Below are 18402 nucleotides of genomic sequence, written 5' to 3'. Positions count from 1 at the left end.
CGCCACAGGGGACATGACAAAATTCTTGCCCCCAGGAGTCTTGCCAAGGACTTGGCATCTCAGGTGTGTCTGGATTGTGGATCTTTGGATGTAAGCTCCCTGTAAAGCTGTGCACTTGTGCACTGGGGACCCAGAACCTGGGTTTCGTGGTGAGCTGTACTGGTTTAATCAATGCTACCTCCATCCTCCCTAACTGAGCCCTTCTCTTTGTCCCTGCTGCAGATTGAAATGCTAGAACACAAATACGGGGGCCACCTCGTATCCCGACGCGCCGCGTGCACCATCCAAACCGCTTTTCGCCAGTACCAGCTCAGCAAGAACTTTGAGAAGATCCGCAACTCACTCCTGGAGAGCCGTCTGCCCCGGCGGATCTCACTGCGCAAGGTGAGGGCGCCCACAGCGGAGAGCCTGGTGGCAGAGAAGGCGCTCCTGGAGGGCTGTGGGCTCCTAGGGCTCCCGCTGGGGCGCTCGCCCTCCCTGCCGCCCACCTTCGCTGGCTCGCTCACCGAGCTGGAGGACTCCTTTACCGAGCAGGTGCAGTCCCTGGCCAAGTCCATCGACGACGCCCTCAGCACCTGGAGCCTCAAGACCATGTGCTCGCTGCAGGAGAGTGGCACGTACCAGCTCCACCAGGCGCTACACCCAAGTGCCGGACAGCCAGGCCTGGAGACCGAGGCGGCGCGGGAGCCGGAGAGCGACCCAGGGTCTGGAGATGAGGCGGGTGGCCTACCGCAGGGTCACAGCGGTACCCTCATGATGGCTTTCCGGGACGTCACGGTGCAGATCGCTAACCAGAACATCTCTGTTTCCTCCTCCACCGCCCTGTCTGTGGCCAACTGTCTGGGCGCACAGACCGCCCAGACCACAGCCGAGCCGGTGGCCGCCCAAACCGAACAAGGGCACACCGCGGCTCAAGAGGTCTCGGAAGTCCCAGCCTCGGAAGAGATGGACCCACCCAGTGAGAACTCAGAGGCAGCGGAGAGCCGCGCCCAGAGCGCACATGAACCCGCGGTGACCGAGGCCATGGTGGAGGAATCAGTGGCTACGGAAGCAGAAGAGGAAGAGGAAGGGGCCAAGCAGGCAGGGAAAGGGGCGGAAGCCGAGGGGGGCGACAACTCCGAGCAGCTGAGCAGCAGCAGCGCTTCTACCAAGTCTGCCAAATCTGGCTCAGAGGTTTCTGCTACTGCCTCCAAGGAGGCCCTGCAGGCGGTGATCCTGAGCTTGCCGCGCTACCACTGCGAGAACCCAGCCAGCTGCAGGTCCCCCACGCTCTCCACGGACACCCTGCGCAAGCGGCTGTACCGCATCGGCCTCAACCTCTTCAACATGTGAGTGAGCTTGGAGTCTAGGGTAGGACAAGAGGGAGGAATCCTGGAAGTCTTGAAGGGTACCAAGTCCTGACAGCGTCTTCCCAGGGTCTTCTGAGGCAGTTTGTGCCTAGTTTGATACCCTCGCCTGAGCCCCTAGGCAGTGTTTAAGAAATACACAGTATATTTTTCCAGATGACCAACACATTAAACACAGGTTTTTACAACTATTACTTCCTAAGGTGAAATGGTGGGTTTGGAAAATGGGAAAATACAGAGTTGAGCGCAGGCGATATGAAGACTGAGCAGGAATCATTGAGGACGAAAATGATGTCAGGGAAACGGTGTTACTTCACTGAGGTCACAAAATGAGGAAATGACAGAGACAGAAGAGACAGTGGAAAAATAAGGTAGAGTCCCCGTGGAAAGCTCAGTCAGCAAGCCTGAGTTCTGTCCCCAGAACAGACGTAAATGTGGAGGGAGAAAGATGAAGATATAGGGTTGTCATCTGACCTCCTGTGAAGGCCATTCCTTCTCCCCAAAATAACAATTTATTTGAAAAATAATTTTTGTAAAGTAGCGGAATAGGTAAGACAGAAAAGAACTATAGAGAAAGCCATGTGAATAGAAAAGGGGTTAGGAAATAGGAGAGAAATTAATGCCTGCCAGAACTCAGAGACTCAAACTAGACTGTATGCAAGAACACGGGCAGGGCCGCGCTGAGGAAGTAGATGCTTCTATCCCTGGGAGATACTCACTGATACTCATTAACCCTTCCTCCCTCATAGCTCCCAACCCAGACCAGGAATCCTTTCCTGTGCTCATTCATTCATATAACTGTCAGGCCTGTACCACACAGATGAGTGAGACACAGCTCCTGGCCTTGCGATGCTCACTTCTGTTCACATCCTCCTATTCCATAGATTAACAAACAGGCTCACAGGAGGGTGGAGTGGAAGGTTGCACACTGTTCAACTGTTAGTAAGAGGTTAAACCTAGGTGAGGTCAGAGCCATTCATCCTTTTGTAGATCAGGCTGCCACCTGGTGAGCACAGCTCCACCCTAGCCCCCCACTGTGACCCCAACCCCCCCATCACTTCTGTGTGCATGTGAAATCAGATATCCTTATCCTTCAAGTCAGTGATTCCCAACCTATCCCTAGTGAAGAACCAGCTGTATCCCCCTTCCCCTATAGATGGGTAGATGATACCTTTGCAAAACACAATACAAATGAATTACTGGGAGAGAAGTCACAGGCTTGGATGTCCTGAAAATGTCAAACATTTGAGAAAAGGTTCCTTGCAATTACTTACTTCCTCGGACTGGTGAATGCTTCAGAGGTGCAGACTGGAGGAGGAGCCTCTCCCTTTAGAGGGCCTTTAGAGGGCCTTTAGAGGGTATCCAGAGACAGGGACAGAGAAGGGAGGAGCTTCTTGACTTGTTCTGGGTGCTTGTTGAGTCAGACTTCCTCTTCTCAATTCAAACCACCTACCTGTCCCCAGCCCCCATCTCACCCCCAAACCCACTCCCCACACCTTCCCAGCACCCCCACCTCACCCCTCTGTGATGTTCTGGTGACAGTTACTCCCATGGGGAGCCTCAGGGTGGGCCTGGGAAGTAGATCTCACTGGGTTTATGGGAGACAAGACAGCAGCCCCAAGCAACCTCGACTTCCTCTCTCCTCCCAACTCCAACCCTTCTGCAGAAATCCGGACAAGGGCATCCAGTTCCTGATCTCACGTGGCTTCATCCCCGACACCCCAATCGGTGTGGCCCACTTCCTCCTCCAGCGCAAAGGCCTCAGCCGCCAGATGATAGGAGAGTTCCTGGGTATCAGCAAGAAGCAGTTCAACCGAGATGTGTTGGAGTGAGTGCCCGTGGTGGTGGGGCCCCGCCCTCCCTCCTTTCATCCATGCCCTGGACCCAAGAATTCTTGTTTCCTGGGAGGTGGCACTCCTTGCTCTGGCTTCCTGTGTAACTATGGGTACAGTCTTTCATTTGATGGTAGGATGAGCCTGGAGCCTTCCGGCTCTCAGGGACACCCTAAGGCATGAGAAACAGGAGTGGGAAGGGGGCATAAAACAGTTAATGAATTGAGCAGCTCACACCCATTTCTGTTCCTGGACCGCTCCTTAGCCTACCTTCTCTCCACACCTGCCCCAGCAGCTGCGGGACACCCTTGCCAAGGCTCATTTTCATATTGGTAGACCCAAAACATGGAGAAAGGGGGCTAAACTGAGGGCTATTACAACAGAAAAATACTAAGATTCCATAAAGATGAATCAATTGACAAAATCACCCCCGGAAGAGCCTATGCCTCAAACTCCAGGAAATGGCTGGGGTGAGGGCTGTGGGACTGCCTCAGCTATGCTGGTCTCTGAGCTGCTTAGCAGCTTCATCTCCAGAGGGCAGGGTGGCACTTCTCTAGCTGGAGAACAGCCTTAGAGCCTCCTCTCCCCTGGGAAAGGTGAGGAGGGTTCTGCACTGAGCCCCTGGGAAAGCCTGTTCTTGTTCTTACCAGAAGGACGCAGGGCAGGGAGCGTGGATGGTCACTGTGAGTGTTTCTGGCCAGTGCTGAGCGGATGATCAAGGAGATGACTTCTCTTAATAAGGCAGTCACAGCACTCTTGCAAAGTAGACATGGCACAGGTCCTCTGTGTCCCAGCCTATGGGGATGGGAGGATTTGGCCCTGAGGATGGACCAGTTGTTCTTTGAGAATGAGGTTGGATATCCTAGCACACCTCATGGTCTGAAAACACAACTTACAGGCCCAGACAGCAACTCTTTGCATGCTCTGGAGTCACTGATGGTGACGGGGAAGTACTGTCTCCATGAAGGTAGGACAGCAAGGGCTGAGCCTTGTCTGAAGCATCTCTGCCTCCCTGGATGGCATTGGCTAGGCAGAACCAATGCTTTGCCCCTGCTCTCTGGGAACTGGGGCCTGAGCCTGCAGTTTCACACTAGAAGAGTAGTGAGAACTGATAAACTCTAGCAGTTCCCATTTGCTCTCTTTCCTTCTCCCTCCAGCCCCACTTTCCCTGTCCTGCCAGCTCTGTTAGGTGTTGTATCCCAAAAGGATGCCCAAGAACTGGCGCAGGGACCCAGAACATGCCAAACAATTCAGGAGGAGTAAGACCACACTTCCATCCTCCGCCCCCCAACTCCATCCTGACCCCCTGTTCTGTCGTTGGCTTTCTGTCCCTTTCCACTAACTTCTTCTGTCCAACTGTCCCACACTCCCAGGGGACTTTGATTGTCTCTCTCCTCTGGCAGACAAGAGTGACCCTGCTCTCCTCATGGCTTCCTCTGGTTTGTTTGTTTGTTAGTTAGTTAGTTTGTTTTTTCTGCCATGCCCCATCACCATGCAACTTGGCCTGTATTCCAGGACCAAGCCCACATTTGATCTGGCACATTCGAGACACAGGTTTTGTGCTGAACAACTCGGAGACAGAGCATGACAGAGAATGGGAGAGTCAGTGAGGGATAAGAGCTTCAGACCCGAGCCTGCTGCTGTGGCCTGTGCTGGAAGAGCCCAGGCTAGAGAGTAAGCTGGCAACCTCAGAGCCCAGGCCTGAGCCACATCAGCTAGTATTTCTGGTGAGAGGGGGCTGGTGAGTAGATTTTAAGTAACGGTTGTCTCTGTTTCCGGGTGCTAGGTAGCTTGGGGAAGGTGCTCGCTTAGATCCTGTTTCCTTATCTGTAAGATGAGAAAGTTGGACTGTTCATTCTCAGAAGTCCCCCTGAGCTCTGTGGAATCTGTCATCTTTCCTGTTCCCTGGAGCGTTTGCTGATGCATTAGGGCAGATGAGTCTCAGCCCTAAATGTGGGGACTATGCTTGGTCACCCTGTCAGAGTCTCAGAGCTGCCCTTAGGCTTGAGGGCAGTGGTGGGGCTTCGGGAAAGAATGAAATGACCATTTATTATTCATTTAACAAACATTGAGTGTCTGTTCTATGTTAAGAATAGACCTGGACTGGGCATTCTGTATGTGTATATGGGAATGAGTAAGGCTCATGGTCTCGGGAAATGTACACACCTCAACATGGACAGGGAAGGATGAAGAAGAATATATTTTTAAGCCAATAAGAAGACAGAGGCTTTTCTGCTGGCATCCTGAGACTGGGGATAGGGAGAAGGGTGGAGTACAGAGGAAAGGCATGATGCTGTGCCCACAAATATCCTATGTCCCGTGCTTTATTCCGCAGGTACAAATCCTGCCACAGAATCTGAACTTCTGACACAGTCAGCTCCTGGGCTGATTCAACCCCACAGAAAAGAGCCCTATACCCCAAGTTCAAAACTCTCTAGTCTGTGCCCAAGAAATAGTAGCATCTTCCTGCAAAAAAAAGCCAGCAGGATGTGGAGAAACAAAGAGAGTCAGGTGTCAGCATTAAGAGGCAAGACACTGGGAGCATTTGGTCTCTCCCTCCCACTCCAGCCTGCTACCTGGAACCATTAAATAATCAGCTCTTCCCTCCTTACTCCCACTGGATAGAGCACAAGAAGTCACAGCTGCCTGGTATGGCTTTGCCCAGACTGGAAAAGCTTCCCTGGGATACTCTACAGCCCTGGCCTCCCCTGCCCCTGCATGAAGACATTCAGCAAGTCATATCTATTCCATACATAGCTGTTTGCCAAACAAAAGGTGATAAATCACCCATGTCCTCGGAGACTGAGACATGCCAAGCCACAGAGTTCCCCAGCAAGTGGCAGTGGAAGGGAAGATGGAGTTGGAATGACTCTCAGAGGGACAATTCGTATTTCAGAGGCAGCATTCACACCTGTGAGGGAAAAGAAAAGAGCAGGAGCTAGCTCAGATGCTTTCCCAAGCCTGAGCATACACCACCATGGGCCCTGATCCCAGAGTGCAGCCCCTGGCATTCTTGGCCACTGATGGTTCTGGGCTCTGGGATCATTTTCCCAGAAGACACAATTTCATTTGAATGGGAAGTGTCACAAGCTCATGTACCTGATCCCAAGCTGGTGTTATTCTCATAGATGGTTATAGAATCTTTTGGTATCTGTCTGGCTTGCGGATACAGGATGAGGAAGATAGAAGATTATAAAGCCCAGTCCTGGTTCTGACCCTATCTCTCTACCTTCTGATTTGCTGAGATGTGACCTAGTGTCCCAACACTCCCCATCTTTAAGCTTCCTGGCCAAGCTTTTCCAGCCATGTTGAACTTGTATCCCCTCAAACCGCGAGCCAGAACAAATCCATTCTCACTTAGGTTGTTTCCTGTTGGGTGTTTGACCACAATAATGAGAAAACTAGCTAATCCAGAAAACTGGTTCTGAGCAGTGGGGCCATGGCTCTAATAAGGATGACCATGTGGCTATTGGGCCTTAAGACCTGGTGACAGGAGGAGAACATGGAAGAGTTTGGAGCTTTAGGCTAGAGAAGTCTTAGAAGGCTATGGGTAGAGCAATCACAGTTATTGTTTGGAAGAACAAGATGCTGATTGAAACACAGATGACAAAAGGTCCTGCTCCTGGGGCTAAAAAAATAATCAAAACTCTACCAGGACCTGGACTAGAACCAGACGCTACATCTGTTAAAGCATCTGGCTGGGTCCTACCCAGATTCTGAGCTTTTAGTGAGGTTGGATTTAGAAGTAATGGACCCTGGTTTTGAGGTGGCATGGCATTAGAGGAGTCTGGCATAGTCGTGACTCACTGCAAATACAACAGACGCCATCCTGAGGCCACTGTGAGCCTTGGGTGCTGGATGTGAAGGTGCAAGGGTTGGCATTTGCTGCGTTGAGCCTCGGTGTTGTGCTGCTCCCATCCTTCCTTGCCAGAAATATGTAACTTGTCTTTGGATTTCATGGGGGTTCACAATTAAGAGACTGTCTTGAATCTCAGAAGGGATTTTGGAATTTGGAATTTGGAATTTTGAGCACTGCTGGAACCATAAGACTTTAGTGACTTTTGTGGCTGGTTGTACTGGATGCATTTGGCATTTCGAAAAAGTGCTTAATGGGGGGTTAGAGGTAGGATACGATGGTCTGAGTGTGAAATGTCTCCCACAGGCTCATGTGTTTAAACACTCGGTTCCCAGCTCACGGTGCCCTTTTGGAAGACTGTGGAACCTCTTGGACTTGGAGCCTACCTGGAAGACACAGGGCTCTAAGGGCAGAACTAGTTGGTTATAGGTCCTGGTTCCAACCCAAGCTCTCTGCTTCCTAATCCACTAAGATGCCTGAAGCTCCCCCGATCACCAAGCTGCCTGCTGCCATTCCCTACTGTGGTGGACTGTGTTCCCCTGAACTGCAAGCCAAAATAAATCCTTCCTCCCTTAAGTTGCTTCTTGTCAGGTATTTGGTCAAAGTTCGAGAAAAGCAACCAATGTAGAGTAAGTTCTAGTAGGCTTATAATCAAATAAGAATAAAGCTATAAAAGGGCCGAGCCCACTCTAAGACATTGGCTGTTTGGTTTTGACATCCATGTTTGTTACATAAAAGTCATAGTAATCTGCTGAATTGTGCCTTTTTAAGTGCATGTGACGTGTTGAACTGCCTGAGACCCAGGACGATTTCTATAAATGTTAGCTGTCTCCAGGTAGCTGTCTCCTACCTAAAACATTAGAACCTTTCCGATGCTTTTTCAGAGCAGAGATGCTTGAGTGTGCTGGTTTGGGTTTGATGTCAGATCCACTCATCAGATGACAACTTGCTAGATTTTTCCAGGGAGACACGGGAAAGAACAAGATGGGACTGGCTCCTTCTGGGGACTACCCTGTATCCTGAAGACATCTCTTCAGGATGTACAAAAGAGACACCTTGCAAGCCCAGGTAGATATAGGAGCCAGGCAGGGCTGGGATCTTTTAAGGCTAGCTGTGCCCGCCACTCTGCCCACTGCGCCCACTCACAGTTTTCCTGTAGCTGGGAATTTAGCTCTGCTCTATTTCCTTCCAGAAGTGTCCGCTTCAGTGGTCTTGAAGTCCAGCTGATGGGAGAATGTTCTGGGCCAGCTGTGAGCAGTCTCTCTTCTAGCGTGGCTGATTCTTTCCGATGTGAATCACATGTATGAGGAGGATACCTCTGTCTATCATTTCAGTGGAGATGCTCTAAGGGCAGCTTTAGGGTAACGCAGACAGCAGGAAGTTTTTGGCATGTTCCTTCCTTCCACTAGTCTTGTCCTGTGTGAAGTTCCAGTACACACTAATTAGCATTTGATATTGGAGTCAGATTTTCATGACGTCATTTCCACCAGCATTCTGTTGGCCAGAATGTAACAGGCTTGTTCTTCTCAGGACATTTTTAAACGAAGACAGATTGTCTGTCAATACCCAACAGTCTGGAAGGCTGTGGCCTTTCTGGCTAGCAAGAAATTCTTTGAGAACATCTTGCCCACTCATTGCTGTAATTTCAGAGCAGAGTTTTTGCCTGAGGAACTCCCTTGTGGAGAGAAGGGTTAGGCTGTGGCTCAGGGAGACCCTTCCGGGATCTAGAGAAGGGGAGGGAAAGAACCATGTGGGAAAAGGTCTTAGTGCTATTTATTTCCAAGGCTTTGAAAAGTTCTCTTCTACCACCCAGAGGAACAAGAGGGATGTCTTTTAAAAGTGCTTTCTTGGGGTAATATATATCATAGTGGTAAGGCACTTAACTTACCTTGTACAAAGCCTCAGGTTCCAGTCCCACTGCCAAAAAAGAGAAAGGAAGGAAGGAAGGAAGGGAGGGAGGGAGGGAGGGAGGGAGGGAGGGAGGGAGGGAGGGAAAAGAAAAAGAAAAGAAAAGAAAAGAGAAAAGAAAAAAGAAAAGAAAAAAAAGAAAAGAAAACTAGTGTTATCTTTATAGATTTAATCTTTGACCTGCCACCTCTCTGGACAGCCTGCTCTACCCTTGACATGGATAGATAAGAACTCTCTTGAATAGTAAATAGTCATGGAATTGGACTCCCTTACTCTCTGAATTGGAGACTTTGTGGACCCCGAAGATAGGGTAAACAAATCCAGATTTAAGGCATATGAATTGGGATTTTACACAAATGGATGTCTCCAGCCTGGTCTCTCATAAACCAGCTCAGGATGGGCCATTCCCACCCTCTGGGTAACATTGTATCAGAGGCTCCTACCAACCACTCTAACATGAGACTTCTAGGAGGGACTTCCAGGGAGTCAGCCTGCCCTGATGATTTCTACAGGAATATCCTTGGAGCACAGTAAAGATCACACAGTTTCAAGCATTCAGGATGTGCAGAGGACGGGCACAGCTCCAGTAATCTCCCAATCAAGGCGTTATTCCATCTCAGTGGCAGCCATGGGAGCGCCCATTTCTAATAATCCAGGAATCAAAGAACAGAGAGGTTAGGGAGCTTCCCCTCCACCACACAGCTTATAGATGGCTAAGACCTGCAGCCAGGCAGAATGAGCCCATAATCCCACAACACAACATTGTCTGTGCCACACTCCATAAGAAGCATGATCTGCTGCATTCATAGTTCTTGTGACTCTCTGCTTCTGAATCTCAGCACTGGAAAGCCCAGTGGGGGCTCAGCTGTAGCTTAGTCCGTTCGTCTTGCCTGGGTAGAACAGACCCAGAGAACAGAACTGACTTGCCCACTGACCAATGGAAATTGAGCAGAATCAGGTACAACTCCATCCCTCTCCTCCACTTTACTTGCTGTGCTCTGATCCTCTCGTCTGGGAAAGAGCAGAGCAGAGAGTGTGATTCCCAAGTCTCATGAGGCCTGCACTAGATCCAGTTTCTCCTGCTTGGTGCGCATTTTAAAGCACCCTCAGATAGCTGGCTGACGCCATCATTTCAGGCAGTATTAGGAGTATTCTCAGCACCTCAGCTGAAAGGGGCTTCAAACCATTCACTTGTCAACATGTCAACACAGGCTTGATCTGAAGAAACACAATGAAAGCCATTACTAAGTCTGGCTATACCAGGACCTTTGTGTATGTCAGCTCCTTAAAACTCACACCAGCCCCGCCCAGAAGACATGACAGGCATTGTGTCCATTCTGTAAGTGAGAGAAGTAAGGCACATTGAAACTTAGTGGCTTGAGCCAGACTGCTGAACAACAGAAACGAGACTCAAATGGAAAGGCCTGACCTCTTCCCGTGCCCCACGCTGTTACAGTACACAATCTTATGTCTCAAAATGTAGCACCCCAACTGGCAACATCAGTATCACCTGGAAGCCTGCTGGTGATGCAAACTCTGTCTCTGCTCCGGGCCCATTGAATGAGAAACTCTGGGGCCCAGTAATCCAGGCTTGGCATGAGCACCAGGGGATTCTGAGACATGTTTGGGACTCATGACCCCTGCCCACCAGGATGCTGCCAATTTCAGCAAGAGAAAAATCTGTTCTGGCATCCACAATGACTACCGGTGTGCCTGGGTAGTTACAGCAGAGTGCTCTTGGTTCCTGGGTCTCTACCTGGCAACCATCCTTTTGGAGGATCTTTGTGCCCCAGCACCATGACAGGAACACTGGTCAGTCCCTGAGTCAGCATCCTCTCATTCTGTTTTCTTCCCCATTCACTTTTCTAAAAGGCCTTCACAGAGCATGTTATGAGTTCTGACCAGAAAAAAATAACCCTCCAGCGGATGAGGATATTTTTAATTAAATTGTGTAAGCAAGCACTGTAGAATAAAAGCAGGGTCTGTGCATCTCACAGCCTTTCCCCTGAAGAGCAGCTACTTGCCTCCCTCCCAGGCCTCAGCTGGGCCTCACTGACAATATCTTCACCATCTCTTCTGGCCAATTAAAAACTCCCTGCTGTTGCTATTACCTATTTTCAGCTCCCAACCAGTTCCTTTGTCTGGCAGACACTGTCTTGCTCTCCTTTAAAAAAGAAAAAAAAAATCCTGAGATGACGCAATTCGTTTTGATCACAGTTGTGTAGGATGCTTCATTTCCCCGCAACACGAATTGATTGCGTGAACAGATCGATGTTAACAAGCAATTTGATGCAAGAGTGTACTGTTCACACAGATGCAAGAGCAGCTGGCTCTCTGCTCCCAAGCCCTCCTGAGTTGTTTGCTGCAGCCCCCATCCCATCCCCCAAAACATGCAGGCAAGAAGGAAGCCCAAGCAAACCCTCTCTCCCCACCCCCACCCCCACCCCCACCCCGATTCACTGGCTGATCCATCCACAACCCTCCTGAGCAGGTCCAGACTCTCTCAAAAGTGGTCCAATCAGTGCTTGTGCACACACTCCACTTCTCATTACACACTCGGTTGTTTCTGCAGCTGAAGGAGGCAAGAAGTGCATGTGACCCATGCTGCTGCGTCACTGGCCCTGCGTCACTGGCCCTGCGTCACTGGCCAGCATCAACAGTCCTCCAGGACATTTCCCTGGCAGACGTCTGGGGTCAATTCCAGATCATCTTGACAGAGAATACTAAGAGATCCTAGGCCCCTGGGTGGAGTTCCCAAGGGTCCTTGAGCTTCTTCTCCAGCTAACCTTCAATAGCACATGATCCTGCTTCTTCCAACTGATTTTCACTCACTCCTACGATCATCCTACAAAGGTTACGACTTCATATATACTCTAGAGAAACAAGGTGAGACCAGCTCGCCTATCACGAAGCAAAGCTGAGAAGCAACATGTTCTAACCATACAAGGAATTTTTAAAGTAGACAGAAGACAAGTCCAGAAACCCATGGAAGCTGGGGAGACTACAGAACTTCAAGGTTGGGTTAGGCAGTATGAAGGCAAGACTTCAGGAAGGAGCCAGGAGGGAGGGGCAAGAGGAGCCAGATGCTAAAAGCCTGCTCTGCTGGGAAACGTCACAAAAGGGATGTGGAAGGTTCTGAAGAAAAGCAAACAGGGCATCCAGTGAAGACCAGGCAAGTGTCCTGAAAAGATGACTCTCAAGGATGACCTGAAGGCAGGGAGTAAGAAAGGCCAGGTCACTAGCCACAGCTCTGGCTGCAGCAGAAGAGACGTGGGTGGATCTCAGAGCCTGTGGCAGGTGTGGGAGGAAAGCAGAACGCTGTGTCACCTTGAGTGACCACCTGAGTGGGTGAGAATTCAGGACACTCATCTTTGCATAGAACTAACTGCTTGTGCCCAGGCTCGTTGCATTGGTGCAGATAGTTCCTGATACATGCACATACATAATTTCAGTTTAAACTGGAAGGGTATGCTGCACCTCAGGACATCTCACCTGCAGAACTGATTCGAACTTGACATTGCCGAATATTTGCTTAGGCAAGTCAAACTGTCAAATATCAGGTAAAACAAAGGACGCACAGCCTGTCCTCTATTCAAGAGAAGTTGGGACATCCTATATTTTCATGATTGTCACCCAGTAAGGACGTTCAGACCTCAGATGACTCAACCAGAAAAAAGGGGTACCACTGATGCTCCACTGGGATTCGGAGGCAATGATGATGCTGTTACCCCCAGCTGGGTAGCACTATCATTGACTCTTATAAACAATGGAGATGAGCAATAGTGACCCAGCAATAAGGGGACTCGGTGTAAGAAACAATCTAATGAACTCCGAGCTACAGGAAGTAGTAGGAGCCACTGGGATCAGCAAGGCCTCCCAAAGAAGGATTTTTAAGACAGGGAGAAAGATCTGGGGGCCACCTCTAAGAGAGGTCAGATAGAGGATAAGTGCCTAGAAAGAGAAAAGAGTCGCCCCAGAAAGAGTCAGTGTTCCCCATACCTGAGGGCATGACAAATAGAGTCCACTGAACTTGGTGACAGGGTGACCAGTGGTGGCCTTGACAAGAGACATGTGACAGGCTGATGAGAACACACACTGGACTAGAATGTAAAAAGAGGTCAGGCCACAAGACAGCATGAACACGGATGTCTTCTTGATGTTTGGCTCTAAACAAAAGCAGAGGCAAAGGGAGAGGCTGGGCAATGAGGAGCCATCAGCAAAGGCTTTTGTCTGTACACTAAAGGAGACACACAGTGGGTCTTCATAAAGGCTTGAAAGGCTACAGTGTAGCTCAGTGGTAGAGTTGTGTCTAAGGCTGTAGATCTACAACTGACTTTGGATAGAGAGAAAGAAAGAAAGAAAGAAAGAAAGAAAGAAAGAAAGAAAGAAAGAAAGAAAGAAAGAAAGAAAGAAAGAAAAGAGAAAGGAAGGAAGGAAGCAAAGAAGGAAGGAAGGAAGGAAGGGAGGGAGGGAGGGAGGGAGGGAGGGAGGGAGGGAGGGAGGGAAAGAAAGAAAAAAAGAGAGAGGGGGAAGGAAGGGATTAGTAAAAGAGAAATACAACTCAACACAACTTCTTTAACTTAGGGTCCCAAGGTAAAACCTCAGTCCTAGTCTCCTACTCACCTTAAGTACTGTGGCCGATTTATGGGACTCATCCTGGATCCTCTGTGCATAGCTCCCATACCCCCTCCATCCTCCAGTGCCAGATTCCTCTGAACAGCATCTCAGACCCTGCATTCACCACCACCATCCTCAGCCTCAACCTAGAGTCAGCCCTAGCACTTCTAGCTGGGACCCCTGAAGTAGCATCTTGACTGGACTCCCTGACCCCTCTAGCTCACTGCCCCCTCTTGCTCTCTGCTCCCTCCCTCTCATTTCTCCCTGCCCCCACCTCCAGCAACCAGAGAAATCTTCATGAAATCTTGCAGTACTCAGGATAAACTTTAGACTCCTTATAACTGGCAGGTGAAAATCCTGTTTGCCCCAAGCCTCTGTGTCGTTCAGGTTCCCCCCTTCTCTGCTTTACACACTCACCAACCTTTTCTAGATGCTTGGAACTCTTGTCTACTACAACCCTGGAGTATTCACCAGCCTCCTCAGTCTCCTTGGCCTCCTCGGCCTCCTCAGTCTCCTCAGTCTGCCTACTTCACCTCAACAGCACAGCTCATCTTTCAGATCTCAGTTGAAATTGCATGTCTCCTAGGAGTCTTTATGGCCAAAGCAATACAAGATATTTCTTCTTTGTCTTTGTGTGAAACTTGTCCTTTCTCTACATAGAACCTGTAATGGATATGAAGAATTTTAGCGGACGGGAGGAGAGAACCCAAGCTGCCCTTGATCATGTGATCCTCCGACCCAGCCTTCCAAGTCCTGAGGTTATAGGTGCCTGCCACTACACTTAGCTACAAAGAAGTAGTTTTGACCCTGCTTTTAAAGCATGGCTCCCTGTCATTGTCAGGGTTTCTATTGCCCAGCCTTGTACTTAGGAACCATTCAGTGCATGTGTTAAAAGCAAGACAACCAGCCAACCACTCCAAGAGCACTGGAAAGGCCTAGAAGTGGGGAGAGGGACAAGAAGCCAGGAGTGCAAACTCTCTTGTGGGGTATGTGCCAGGTGGGCCCTGAAATGGAAGGTAACCATGCAACCTCCCTGACAACTTCTGTCAATCAAGAGTCTCCTCACAGGGCTGGAGAGATGGCTCAGTGGTTAAGAGCACTGATTGCTCTTCCAGAAGTCCTGAGTTTGCCGGGCAGTGGTGGTGCACGCCTTTAATCCCAGCACTTGGGAGGCTGGCGAATTTCTGAGTTCGAGGCCAGCCTGGTCTACAGAGTGAGTTCCAGGACAGCCAGGGCTACACAGAGAAACCCTGTCTCGGAAAACCAAAAGAGAGGGGCGGTGGGGAGAGAGAGAGAGAGAGAGAGAGAGAGAGAGGAGAGAGAGAGAGAGAGAGAGAGAGACTTTTCACATATCTATATCTGTGGTTACTGACTGTTTGAATGTGTCCAGATGTCCTCCCAAGCACCTCCCAGGCCTCCACTGTGGATCTGGAGGAGACAGAATCCCTCAGGGAGAACCAGTTAGCACCAACCACTGAGAAGCAAGGAACATTAGGGAGATGGGAAAGGTGGCCAGGCTTTCCCAGGAGGTGTTCCCAGAGTCTGTGCAGTCCTACAGGGCCAGTCTCTTCTAGAGAGTGTTGCAAAACTTGCAGGTAATAGATAATATCTCATAAAATCCAGAGGATTGGCTTGTTGTGTTCTTTTAGAGACATTAGTTACTTTTCTTATCACTTCACAAAATACTTCACAGAAGTAACTTCAGGGAGACACATACTTTAGTTCATCAAAGCTGGGAAGCCACAGTGGCAGGGGCAGGCCCATCCACAGTAGCACAAGTGTGAGAAAACAGCTGCTGATGTCTTGGGGATCAGGAAATGGAGATGTAACCAGAAGAAAGTTGCCAGGGGCTTCTTACTGCCAGCTTCAAAGGTTCCATAACCTCCAAAAACAGTGCCACCAGGTGGGATCCAGGCACTCAAGCACATGGGATTGTGGGAAACAGCTCATACCCAACACATAATAAGCCCTAAAATAACCTTCAATAAGCAAGACTCCAGAGGGAGCATCCGAGCTGATGTCCCGTGTGCACACTAGGAAGCCCCACAATAAGGAGCTTCCCAGAATCACAGGAAAGCCTGCTCCCCTAGTTCTGGCTGCACAGGGCAAGCCTCTAGGTGGCCTAAAAGGTGCATTGTATAAAATTGGGAGATGAGAAGAGCCAAGAGGACTCTAGGGATGCAAGGTTATCTGCCCTGGGTCCCAGCAGCAATAAGATTTGGCAAGCTGATCAACAGTCTGTTTTCTCTAGCAATTCTGGGGGACAGAGGAAGATGGGAAGGAGATTTTAAACACTGGCAGATGCTACAAAATAGAAGTATAGAGAAGAAAAATGAAGAAAGTAAAGGGTGAGGAGGTGCCAGCCAAATCCATACTGAAGGAACCCACGCTGTTAAGATTATGGGCAATGGTCCTGAAGATGAGTGTCTACTGGAGCACACTGCTAGGAGACAGCGCAGTCGACTTCCCTCCCCATCAGCTTTTCCAGGAGGACACAGACCCCAATGGGAAAGCATAGAATGACTCCCTGAATTGCAGGCAGAATGGCCACTGCTCATCACAGGGAGATGAATTTCATGTTATCCAGACTGCCATGTCCTTGTCTGCTGCTGTTGGAAGCATCTGTGGTACTTTAGGTGGTATCATACTGTGCTATCATGGTGGGCTGTGAGCTCACCCTGCTTCTGTATCCTGCTCAGGGAATACCAGAGTTGAGATGAGGGCGGGGCAGGTCCTACGAATTCAGCATGGCTAACCCATAGCTATGTGAGGAGTGACTTGCCTCTGTGGAGGAGCAAGGGCTTTCCCATGGCTCAACCCATTTTTTTCCTTTTCCTGCCGGGCCTTTGCAGCCACAAAACCATTAGGATTTCTCCCCAGGTTGTAAGAGTTCCAGGAGTGCACTTACTATCTAACACTGATTCTGTAGTTAAGAGCACTAGCTGCTCTTGCATAGGACCTGGGTTCAGTTCCCAGAACCCACGTGTCAGCTCATAACTGCCTGTAACTCCAGCTCCAGGGGAATCTGACGCCCTCTTCTGGCCTCTCATGGAACTGCATAAATATGTTGCACATACATACATGCAGGCAAAATACTCACACACATTAAAAAAAAAAACTGATGTCTCAGGGTGCATCACAGGGAGGCAAGTTGAGGGTGGGTGATGCTGCACCTATCTATAATCCTAGCTTTCTGTCCCTTACTTCCCACACACAGAGCAATCCTGATAGCCTTGGAAGAAGAAAGCACCTTCCCGTGCAAGACTGGTCCCTGGGGCTTGGTAGTGGCTAGACTCACGTTTCAAAAGCTGCCAATGAGCTAAGCTTCCTCCTACTCTTTGCTTTGGCTCAGCCCCTGGTTATCCCCATTTTAAGTATCACTCGAGAGCTGATAAAGAATGCAGATTCCCAGGTCAGCCTCCAACTGTTCTAACCCACTGGATCTGGACAGGGCCCAGAGAGCTGCATATATTAACTAATACTTTCTCTGTCACAACTGAGGGGTTTCAAAACAGCCTAGAAGATTCTGAATTAGAGGCATTCTGGTTCCACAGCAGTCCTCCCACGCCTGTCTTAGGATGGGAACCGTGTTTCACCTGGCTGCTTCTCCTGAACAAGGACAGTTTAAACCCTCAGCTCATTACTGGAATCCTTAGCCACAGCCCCTGAGCCAGTGAACCGGTGAGATAGCAGGCTGCATGTTACCTGAATAGAGGACTGGAAACTAGGCCATTGTGCTTGGCTGGGCAGATCCCATCCCCTCAGTTACCACTTCCTTCCCCATCTCTCCCATGAACTCTGCATCCAGTAGCCACTTCCATATCATGTAGGAGATCAACCTGTCCCAGAGCTCTGAGGGCAGAGGAAGATAGAGAGAGGCTTCTGAAGAGATACAGAAAGGGAAGAGAGTTTTCAGGAGCCCACAGCAGAGGGAGGGAAGAGAAGGATAGACAGACCAATGGGCCAGGCCTACGAAGCTACCAGAAATCAGTCCATTATGGCCAAGGGTTAGCCTGGGCCTTGGAGGAGCCAGGACCTCTAGTCAGTGTTGGCCCAGCTGAGCCCTCAGACCTCTTCCTTGTCCTTATCAGGGTCCCCAGCTCTGCAGTAAGAGGGCACAATGTGTTCAACCTCTCTGCTCCTGCATACTCAGGCCCCTCACCCAATACATGGGGTCTTCCTGGCCCAACATCATCTCTGCCTGACTTCTCCTGTCTCTCTCCACATTACTCAGTCTACTCCTTTCTTCTCATGTCCGTTTTCCTCTTGTTCTCCCCGCTCTTCTTCCTCCAATCATCTCTTTGCTTCTTTGTCTATATTCGGTTCTCTGTTGGCCTTCCCTGACCCCTTTCTCTGTGGCTCTGTCTACAGGACTCATACTACCAAGGCTGTCTCCTCCCATGTCTGGCCCTGGCTTGGGTTCTGTGACCATATCACATCAGCTTTGTCTCTGCCTCTGTGTCCCCTACTAGGGCTGTTTCCTTCTCCAAGAGAGCAACACTATATGGCTCAATGCCTGGCTCCTGTCTGGGCTGAGTTATGAGCACCTACCATCCCCTTGATGCTCCCACAGCTCACACCAAGCTAAGGAAAGTTCAGTGCAGAAGCAAACACTCAGGTTTCCACTGAGAAAGCAGAGTGGTCTCTGCCTGGGCAGATTTGGAGGCTCTGACATCCAGGAAGCCTTTTCCAGCACAGACTGGTTTTCAGGCTTGGAGAGCTCCTTGCCTCGGTGTGCTTTCTGCTCCATCCACTAACCCACCCTGACAAGCTTGAGACAAGCTTGAGAGAAGCCCAGCAAGCTCAGCTGAGGCTGGCTATGGATTTACCCAGGGCATGGAGA

At 49.8% G+C, this 18402-nt stretch overlaps 1 protein-coding gene across 5 annotated transcripts in view; it reads left to right on the top strand.

Moving 5' to 3' along the window:
- The window catches only part of Iqsec3 (IQ motif and Sec7 domain ArfGEF 3), a 97780-nt gene that overhangs the window by 60366 nt on the left and 19012 nt on the right, over positions 1 to 18402 (top strand). For all 5 annotated transcript variants that reach the window (XR_013112600.1, XR_004607602.2, XM_034511690.2 and 2 more), the window contains 2 exons: positions 223 to 1328; positions 3013 to 3174. Coding sequence is in view for 3 of the 5 variants with exons in the window: in XM_034511690.2 (XP_034367581.1) it covers positions 223 to 1328; positions 3013 to 3174 (1268 nt within the window). In the remaining 2 variants the exon portion in view is untranslated. The remainder of the gene's footprint in view (positions 1 to 222; positions 1329 to 3012; positions 3175 to 18402) is intronic.

The sequence above is a fragment of the Arvicanthis niloticus genome, chromosome 9 (genome assembly GCF_011762505.2).
Source record: "Arvicanthis niloticus isolate mArvNil1 chromosome 9, mArvNil1.pat.X, whole genome shotgun sequence".
NCBI lineage: Eukaryota > Metazoa > Chordata > Mammalia > Rodentia > Muridae > Arvicanthis > Arvicanthis niloticus.
The sequence above is the reverse complement of the archived record's forward strand: the minus strand, read 5'-3'. Positions and strand labels throughout refer to the sequence as shown.